At 41.6% G+C, this 10,125-nt stretch overlaps 1 protein-coding gene across 3 annotated transcripts in view; it reads right to left on the minus strand.

Annotated features, from left to right (window-relative positions):
* Positions 1 to 8,699, minus strand: part of DNAJC13 (DnaJ heat shock protein family (Hsp40) member C13) — a 58,478-nt gene extending 49,779 nt beyond the window's left edge. For 2 of the 3 annotated variants that reach the window (XM_069811612.1, XM_069811602.1), the window contains exons 1-2: positions 8,472 to 8,698; positions 1,575 to 1,655 (exon numbers count right to left, since the gene is read on the minus strand). In XM_069811612.1, the coding sequence (XP_069667713.1) occupies positions 1,575 to 1,642 (68 nt within the window). In that variant the 5' untranslated portion in view covers positions 1,643 to 1,655; positions 8,472 to 8,698. Of the gene's footprint in view, positions 1 to 1,574; positions 1,656 to 8,471 lie in introns of all 3 variants that reach the window. The other variant, XR_011329554.1, reaches the window with a different exon arrangement.
* Between the last annotated feature and the right edge of the window lie 1,426 nt (positions 8,700 to 10,125).

A 10,125-nucleotide genomic window follows, 5' to 3' on the forward strand; every position in this document is an offset into this window, starting at 1 on the left:
CCTCTGTTTTAGACTTTAGGCTTAGTTTGAAGTTCTAGAAGACTTCATAGTTTATCAGAATGCTACCGTCAAAGTTTGAGATAATACTACTCTAACTTCAACAGACTGCATCAGGTAGGAACAGGCTCTTTAATGAAAGGCATTGGGCAAGAGAAGCAATTCGAGTTCTATGTATTTAATTTTCATCAAGTGGCTCAGATCACATGCACACTAAATTTGCACATATGCCACAGGAACTTCAGAGGAAGACACCAGCTATTTTCTGTTCGGGAACAGAAAGATTAAGAGGGACAAACTGCTCTAATGTTCTACCCCAACATAGTATCTTATTATCACTAAAGAAAACAGTTTATTCACCCACGCCCACACAAATCCAAATGCATGGATCTTAACTCAGGTAAGACTCAGTTTACACAAGTATTGGATAAAATTCTAATGAGGTAGAACTAAATATTAAACCATTTATTTCAAGTCAATCAAGAATCTGTCTTGGTTAGAGGAAAGATTTTTCCCTCAGACAGCTGCTCAGCCTAGTCTGGACTCTGAACTACCCAGGGCTTTAAATTTGCTGACAAAAAGACAGGGAGCCCTTTGATTAGACACTGAAGCAATCTCATGGTTCTTCAAACCACAATTGGGAAAGATATGTGGCTGCCGCCCCTTGCAAACCCATCCTCCTTTCCTTCCCAGCATTCCCAATCTTTGATAGGCAGAATTCATGAAGTATCTATCAGCAGACAGCCAAAAAAAAGTTAGTTTCACCTTACTGGTCAAACACCAGATTCAGACATCACCTCTTAGTATAAATCATTAGAATAAAGCAGTACTCATGCTCCTGAGGTACAGACAACATACCCTCTTTGCTCTGTTGATGTTTAGGTAGCAAGGAAAAATCCCAGTTGCACGGCACTACTATGCACATGAGAAGGAACGATGGGTAAGGATACCAAAGAAGGTCCTATGAAGCTTTAAAGAGTATGCATGACAGCTGATTTCCAATAAAACTATCCATTAAATTATCATAACTGTTATCTGTTATATTGTGTTTGAAGTTCCCTAGCTTTTGCAGACAGAAGCATCACTGAAAATTAATTTTTAGATCCAAGACCCCCATGAGGGATGAAGTTTATTTCTAGTAACAGAAGTCTTAGAAATAATCTCAGTTAGTAGTTTAACAGATAATCTATTACACAACATGTTAAGTATATGTGTGGACTAGTGACCCTCATCTACTAAAGTACATAAGACACTACTCCGCAAAGAACCTGTTCCAAGAAGCATTTCCACTTTAAAATTAGTGCTTTATACAGTAAGTTCAGGAGACTCAGAAGCTAAGTTAGGTGGTCCATTTCAGAGCTACACTGAAGTGTGGGAACATGTGCAGAGGAAGGCTAAAACACAATGTTTAAAATCCAAATTAATTCCAGTGAAAATACATTCAGTTCAGAGACTGAGCAGCAGGAACCTTTAGTTCAATTTTCATCCATCAATACAGGAACTATGCAGTTAAATCCAATAATGGAGAGGAGAAATGTGACACAAAACATTAAAAAAAAAATCAAACTTAAACTTACTTTCCCCTCCATGAATGTTTTGTTGTGTAGAAACAAGCAAGATCTCTGTTTTCTCTAATTATATTCATTCTGTGCCAAGACCTGAAAACAAAAGAGACATCCTGTTAGTACTCATGATTTTCATTTAAAACCAAAGTTCACTAATCATCAATACACTTCAAGACAAAAAGTCTTTGTTTTTAAACACTCAAGTCAGTGCTTTGTCAATTCCACAAAAAAAATATTAGGAATAGTTATGTTTATCAAACAATCCATGGACTAAGTTGCATATGGAGTTGAACATGAATTATTAGTTTCCCCACTGATTTTGTTACACTAGTTACTCTTTAACAGTACACAGTTACAATAATTTATGCCCCATTATTTGCCATATTACTGCAATCACACTACTTTTGCTGCATCTTTGCACATTCAGATTCAAGCGTATTTTATGTCATCTCCAGAACACTTAACTCCTGAAAATTGTGTAATATCAAAATGATTTGAGTACCCTGCATATGTAACTCCAGTTAAGCCAGATTCCTATTGCAATTTTTAAACAAGCAGCTAGGACATATCTGGATAGATAGAACAGTTTACTTCCCAGTCTGAAACAGAATTTGAAGTTCAGAAACTTACTTATTAGCTAAGCATTATGATTAAATAGCTGACTAAGTACACTTTCTATGCTGTAAAAGCTTAAGCCATCCCACCACTAACATCCTAACATGCTTATTTCACACATGAATACCTATTCCCTAAACACGTCCAGGAATTTAGTGAAAGTTGCCCACAACTGCTTGACCAGATCATCGCTTTAGGAGCTGCTAAGTTCTAAAGAATGCTTCTTAACACTAAACACTATCTTCCACAACTGAAACAGATGCATGTGGAGTACTTGGAAAACTAACTTCCCTTTTACTTCACTTTGCTGTTACTACATATACAAGGCACTTAGGTGGACATATCCTGATTAAGTTGCAAGAGTGAAGTTGTCATTCAGTTTACTACTACAGCATTAGTTTTATTTTCAAATGTGTCAAAACAGGCTTCCTTGCTCTTGATTACAGACTGGGACTACTCTCAGGTTCACACCATTAACATGGTGGCATCCCCCAAACTTCACACACTTAAGAACCTAGTCTGCAAGAATTCATATTCATAGCTTGCCTGAAGCAACACTAAAGTAATCCAACCCCAGACAGTACCCCACTAAAAGTCAAACTACAGCCCCAGTTATCTTTTTGCATTCAGCTAGCTCTACTTGATTTGGCAAAGGAAGATTTCTCATTTTGAGATGGATGACCTGTAACATTAGCTCATTGCTAATTTCTACCCTCTACAACTTCAGGCTATTTTCTTTCAGAGCAAAGACTGTAGCAGTTATGTAGTCATGAACATCAAGAATGGATAGCCTGACTGAAACGAACTTGAGAATTCCTTCCCTCAGGTGAAAAACCAGCACAATCATCACTACCTACAAAAGAGAACTTGTGGTACTGCCTCTGGAAAAAAAGAGAAAAGCAGTATTTACATATTTCAATGACTCAATCTTTGAGGCAAATTTTCAGAGTTAATACCTCATTGACATGTGGCAAGTTAAATTCTCTAAATCCAGTTTTTGGAAACAAAGTTTAATGAGGGGTAAGATATTCAACAGCATTATTCCTCAAGTTCTCCATTTTGCCTGTTTTAAGAACTATGTTGTATTATTATTATTGCCATGGATAAGCATCACCACAGTACACTCTGTCCAAACTACACAGATCTTACTGTATAGTAGCACACTTTAGAGGTGATAATTTTGTGTTTTAAAGTTATCCTTCAGAACAAACTGCCAGATACTCAATCTTCATACCTCTCTTTTTAAGCTGTTTTCTTGACATTGACTAATGTATAAGTAAAAATAAAATAAAAGGCTTCCAACAAGACTGGCTCCACTAAGTATGGGATTATAAGATCTATTGATCTGTAATTCCAGTTTTGCCAATACCAGAGTTCTCTAACCAGCTCTATTAAGTCTCCCAGACCTGAACACCACCTGCTCTAGAGTATTTAAAGCAAAAAGTTCTCACCCTTGCAAACATCTAGCCTTAATACTGAACTGAGAAACACTCATTTATGAACTATCAGCACCTTCCATTAATTTTAACACCAGCATCTAACTAGATTCAGGATACTGAAACATGAAGTATTGCACATGCAATGGAAGCAACAAATTCACTATACTGCTTTTTTGTTTAGATTAAAACTATTAAAATCATTAAGCTTTGATGCTTTACTCACTGTGCTTCTGGACAGTGATTGTAACTATGTCTCCCACTGAGAAGACTAGCACAGAGGCAATATATGCCAAAATCTAGTAACAATTAATTCTTGTACACATTTTCCAGCAGTTTAACAGAGAACAAGGCTAACAATAGCTTAGTGTTCTGAGCTGTTATGCTGAAGTCCAGCAATCATTTTTCAGTTGTCTTTGGTTCCACAGTAACAGCAAGATGAAAAAAATAGTTCATGCCAAAGACAAAGACATTTTAGAAGAAACCAAGAAGTTATCCTCCTTCACTCATTCTGGCAGAACCAGTGTTGCATCACTCTTTACTACACTATCTACAGAGTGATATATTGTAATTTTAGTACCCGAGATAATAAAACCTGATGTGCTCTGCAAAGTCAATGGTTATACTATTAATCAAGTTTAGCCATATTGCCAGTGTAAGCTATAGCAGCCTGCTTACTCATACCATATTAAGTTCCCAAAACAAGAGAACATTCTTGCCACTTTTACCCCTTCTTCCTATATTCAAGAGACTTTAAGAAGTTGACTGACTTGACACAAAAATTGAGTTAAATTATTTCACTCAAAAGCATCCAGGACAATAAGGCCCCAATTTTGATGTCCTGGAGCACCAGATAATAGAAAATCACAACTTCAAAGGTTATTTTGAACATTTTGCAGCATAGCCATTGGATATCCCATGCTTACAGCTCTCAAAGGTTTAATACTAGAGAAACACCTAGTTCAGTTGTTCTATTTCCAGTGGAGCAGAGGCAACATGTAGTTTGAAAGTAGCAGTTTACAAACACGTTTCATCTGGTTGAGAAAGAGAACATGCTGAATGCAAAGTATAGTAGAATAATCTGAGGTTCCTGCAGGCAAAACATTGTCTATGACTCGCAACTTCTTTTGGGAACCTAACTAAAGCACTCCCCCAATACCTGAATACTTTAATTAGCTTTTTCACAAGACACAAGTTCAGCAATACTTTCCTATGTGGTTCTTGTAGTACTGTAAATAGCAGTGAAACAACTTTTGGGGGAAAGAGTTGAAGCCACATTTTTGTGTGCTGCTTGTACCAGAAATTGCAACCCCTAAAATGAAAGGGCCTAAACTGCTGCCAGGACTCCCTCTGCCTCAGATTAAACTAAGTGAATAGGTGTATTAAACAAGCTGTGTTCAACTTGCATACACTTTCCACACTTCCAGGATTTCACATTCTTCAGACAAAGTTACCATCTGGGAAAACAGAATCTATTTCAGGAAACAGAGACAAGTCAGTCTCAAACTAACACTGATAGAGTTAGAAACAAAGCTGTGACCTTGCAGGCATCAAAGCAATACACATAGCTGTAATTATACATAAGCACTCCTCAGTTTAAAGTCAGAAGTTTGGACATGGGTTCAAAGTTTAGCACAGAATTCAGATTGACTTTTTTCCCTGATAATATTATTCCTCCATCACAAAGCTTCCATATCTTTCTTAAGTGAAAGTTTAACCTATACTAAGGTAGTACTTCAAGGCCCACACAGGATTATTATTCTATTCCACTGGGGGGAGGAAAAAGAAGAATACTGATAAGAAACTGAGATTCCGGGGGGGGGGGATAGAAATGCTGATAAACAGAGATTTCTTTTTAAAAATTTATTCCAGCAAGGCTAGAATACAAGACAAAGTTCCTGGAAAGTCTATACTATGCAGGGACATCAAACTCAAGTGTGACTTTCCTGAGAGAGATAAGACATACCAAGATGATAAAAACAGGGACCAACTGGAAAGAAGTGAGAGCAAAGCACTGAAAAAAACCAAGGTTCTGTTAATTTGTGGTGCTACATACCTACCTTTTAGCTTAAAGGTCTGGAGCGTGATTTCCAGCCATCTACTCACCTGTAGCTTTAAAGGCATTATTTAAGTAAATGAGTTTTTCCTGCATTGAAATGTTTTAGATGTCTAGGTTTCATCTGCCTTTCACTGCTGTGTGCACTACATGGCATTTTTGCCTTCAGACAGATTCTTTTTAACAAACACTAAACATTTTTGCCTTCCCTAAACAGAACTCCACTCTTGAAGTACTACAGCCTAATTAGCTGTGGAAACTGAGATTTCTTAATCTGTTGTGCAGCCCTTTTGTAAGAGGAGAAAGAGGTGAGACCAACCAGATCCTAAAAGAGGATTAGTGTAACCTGCTTCAGTGATAGCAGCATTGCCACCTTCCATAGTCCAGGACGCAAACACACTGCAAATTTTAACTTCACTACTACCAGAAATGCTGGTGATGACATTAGTATCCATCTTCTAGCTGACTGCTCCCATTCCCTCACCATGGACCAGTGCTGAGGATAACCAGAACCTTCCACACTTGTTTTTTTTCTTTTGCATCTACATTAGCATTATGCTGTATCAATGAACCAATCTGATTCACCAGCTAGACAGATGAGTATCAGAACAAAAGGATTTACTCATTAATGGAGGGAAGGAAAAAAGTGTTCCTTTCAGTCATAGTTTAGCCATCTTGTCATATTTCTTCAGAATATTGGTCTATTTTAAGTTTTATTAGTGAGGTAGGATAATTGTTAAGTGTTTTTTGGCACATGAATAATTTTTTTTTTGAAGCAAATTGAGATGTTAAACAGTTGAAGGTTAACACTTCAAGATACAGTTGAATTTCAGCTGAAGAATTATTTTATTAAGTCAGTAAGCCTCACTTACTGAGCTTCAAATACAAGTTAAAAGAAAAGTCACCTGCTCAGTCTGAAACACAGATCTGGCCCTTAAGAAAACCAATCCCCAGCAAACCACTTAAAATCTGGAAATACACAGTGATTCAGTCCCTCAGGACAAATACATGTTTGGAAACTATGAAAAATACCACATGACACCCAGAGGAACGAGCAACACATATGAAATAAATCTTTAGAAATTTATTCCAGCAAGACTAAAATACAAGGTAAAGTTCCTGGAAAGTCTATCCTACACAGGGACAGATACTCAGCTCCAAATCTCCAAACACTCAGAAATCTGTTGGAAGTGGGAAAAAAATGTCAGTAATAATAGAAAGGAAGCAGCAATTTCTGGTTAAGTGTTCTGGCACCTGTCTGCCTGTAGAAGGCAGGAATTAGACCAAGATGCATATCTATAAACTGAAGCAGGCTAGAGCCAAGCATAGTTTTTACAACTATAATACGGGTCCTGTTATTTTGAACTAAGCCATGGCAGACTGTCTGAACTGCATCTTCCCAGCTCAATTCAAAGATGAAACTTGAGTCACTAGCAGTCCCTTTGACAGCCTTCCTCCTTTTCTATATATCTCACTACATGCAAGTAGCCTATGTCAACAATCTTCTAATTATCAAGAAAAGGCTTCAACTTCAAAGAACTTCACCAAGGAATATTTTCTTAAATACAGTATTATTTAATCAGTGTTAAGTAACAGGAAACAAAGCAGCTATCTACTCAACTTCATCTTCTCAGACTCACTGCCATAGATCTTATTTGTGAAAAAGCACAAGAGAAAAAGGGAAAATACATTTCAGATTACATTAACTTCAAAAGCAGCCACAGAACAGAGAATAAGTGCATTAAAGGAAGACTCCAAATAAACTTATATGCCTATGTTTCCCTCCAAGCAGCATGCTCAAACATTCCCTCAGCTTGAGAGCACTAAGCTGAAAACAGAAACACCATCACCACCCAAAAACTGAAACCCCAAGGTATTTTTACAGCCCAGAGCTTGGCCCTCGGTAGAGACACAGCTATCAAGGTGCAAGCTCCACACCACCTGAGAGGAAAATCTTACCCCACAGACTTTTGGCAGTTCACTGCAGACAGAAAACCATTTAGTACGTCTACCTGATTTGATTTTCAGAAAACAAGAAGTAAGTGAAAAGCATCCATGGGAGAAATTCAAAAACTCTTGGGAAAATAAGCACATTAAGGGTAGATTTTCTGAAAGATACATTTAGTTCTGCTCATGCTCTTCAGGCATACTATTACCACTCAAAAAAGAAATAAAGTCTCATCTCTGCGAAAGCAAGTCTCCTCCTCATCTCTCCCACTCTTCATAAATTGTTTCCCAAAGGATCTCACGAGGGCTATATTTTGATCTGAGGCCAGGAGGAAAGAAATAACGTATCTTTTCTTAATGGAGACGCTAGTACTCATCTAGGAAAGAGAGCAGGCTCTGCCCGGCGGCTACAAAAGCTGCATCAGGTGCAGAGCGCGTTCAGCGCAGCACCAGGCAGGCTGAGGCTAGAGCAAAGCCCAGCTCTCCTCAGCCGGGAGGCAGAGGAAGAGAGGGGCTCGACAGGGGCTGGTAACCACGCGGGTACCGCAGCTGGGGATCAGGGCCGCGGGGGGCGGCCGCTCACCGCCCCGGGCGCCCCCCGATGCCCGCCCCTCACCCCTCCACGGCTGGGGCACGGCGGGGGGGACGACGACTTCGCCGGCGAAGACATTAGCCCCGGGGCGGCGGAGCCTGCTGCCTCCGGCCCTGCCCCGCTCCTCACAGCCCCACCGGCCAGGCTCGCCCCCCCACCCGCACGGCCGCCAGCGGCAGCACCTCGGTGCCCAGCGGCCCCGCCCGGGGCTGTGGAAGGAGGCGGCGGCCGCCGCCTCGCCTTCGCCCGCCGATGGGATTTACCTGGCCGGGGAGCTTGCGCCGCCCGGACCCGCCCCCACCAGCACTGCGCTTCCAGCCGCTGCCGGCGATAAGGGCGAAGGGCCGCCGAGCGGAGCCCTCGCCCCTCACCCTCCACCTGGCCAGGGGGCAGCCGCTACACCGCTCCAACTCCCTCAGAGTCTGGCGCTGGAGGCCGCCATCTTAGCTCCAGCAGCAAGACCGCCCTCTCGGCGCAGCCGCCGTCAAGCCTGGGGCAATCACGGGACGCGGTCAGCTGATATACCCCTCCCCTCCACTCCCCTCCCGCGGCCGCGCGGACCCGGCGCGCGGAGCCGCCCCGCCCTCTTCCTTCCCGCCCCTCGCCCCCTCCCCTCCCCTCCCCTGCCGGGAACCCGACGGGACGGGACGGGGCGGGGCGGGGGACGGGGGTAGGGTGGCTCCGCGCGCATGCGCGGGGCTGCAAAGTCCCGTCCGTCCGTCCGTCCGTCCCCCCTCCCCCCCCGCTCCCTTCCCCGTCACCTCAGGCCTTGGGAGGGCGGGCTCGAGCCGGGCTTGAGCGCGGCGGGCTGAGGCGAGGCGAGGGGAGGCGGTCGCCCAGGACCGTGAGCGGCTCTGCTCGTCTTTTGCTCTCTGTTGTCTTTTAACGGAGTTTAGTCTGGTTGGTCCAGACTAGGTTGATTGGTAGTGTCCGAAGTGCCCGGCTCCTGGAGTCTCGCCATTGTGTCGCTTTGTGGGTATGGGCAGCGGCAGCACTGCCAGTTTTTCGTGCCTTCGGCATCCCGGTAGTGCATTTCTGAGGCCTGGTACTGGTTTCATGCTCATCACGGAAGTATGTAGAAAATGAGAGAGGTGCTTTAATTGTATACAAAACGTTACAAACCTGTAGTCTCCTGTTTTGAGAACGTACGTCATCAAGCCGTGAAAGGCATATTGAACAATCAAAAAGTGCACTTTTTAATTATGCGTATTAATTGTGTGATGGTAAAAATAATGTTAAATCCCATGTTAATGTTACTGAACCACTGACTTAACATGGTTGGCTAACCACCCTCGAAAGTTGTTACAGGAATCTTAAGCTCTCCTTTGACTTCCCATATTCTATTCCAGACATAAGATTTCCCAAAGATGTCGTAAACTACGGCAGCATTATAACAGCTTGCCGTGATCTCCTTAAAATGCCTAAAGACGGACGTAAATATTTTGAAATATGACTCATATTAGAACATGTGAGCTTACCATGCCTTTCCTTTAAAATAGTGTCCTTAAAGTCTGCAAATGAAGAGAGAATTGAGGAACAAATTATAACTAGAACTAATTATCTTGGAGAAAAAATGAAATCACAGGCATTTTATTGCTATTTTTTAATATCCTCTTCATTGTCATGTAAACCTTCATGTCTTATATTTTACATAAGATATTTAAATACTAATAAGTCATTCTTTTGAAAAATCTAGTCCTCTGAATCTGGGGCACCATGGTAAAATAGCAGTAATGGGAAAATAACATTACTTTGGGGAAGCTGATAAATTACTTTTGGTCACAGAACTCTGAGGGGGAAAAAAGGATTTAATATTAACGTACTAGGAATTGCAGAAAGCTAACTTCAGAGGGAGGTGATATTATTCAGAAGAGTCTTTGGCTGAGTGCATAGAAGAGTTTTTGGAGGGGCTTGGAT

The sequence above is a fragment of the Haliaeetus albicilla genome, chromosome 2 (assembly GCF_947461875.1).
Source record: "Haliaeetus albicilla chromosome 2, bHalAlb1.1, whole genome shotgun sequence".
NCBI lineage: Eukaryota > Metazoa > Chordata > Aves > Accipitriformes > Accipitridae > Haliaeetus > Haliaeetus albicilla.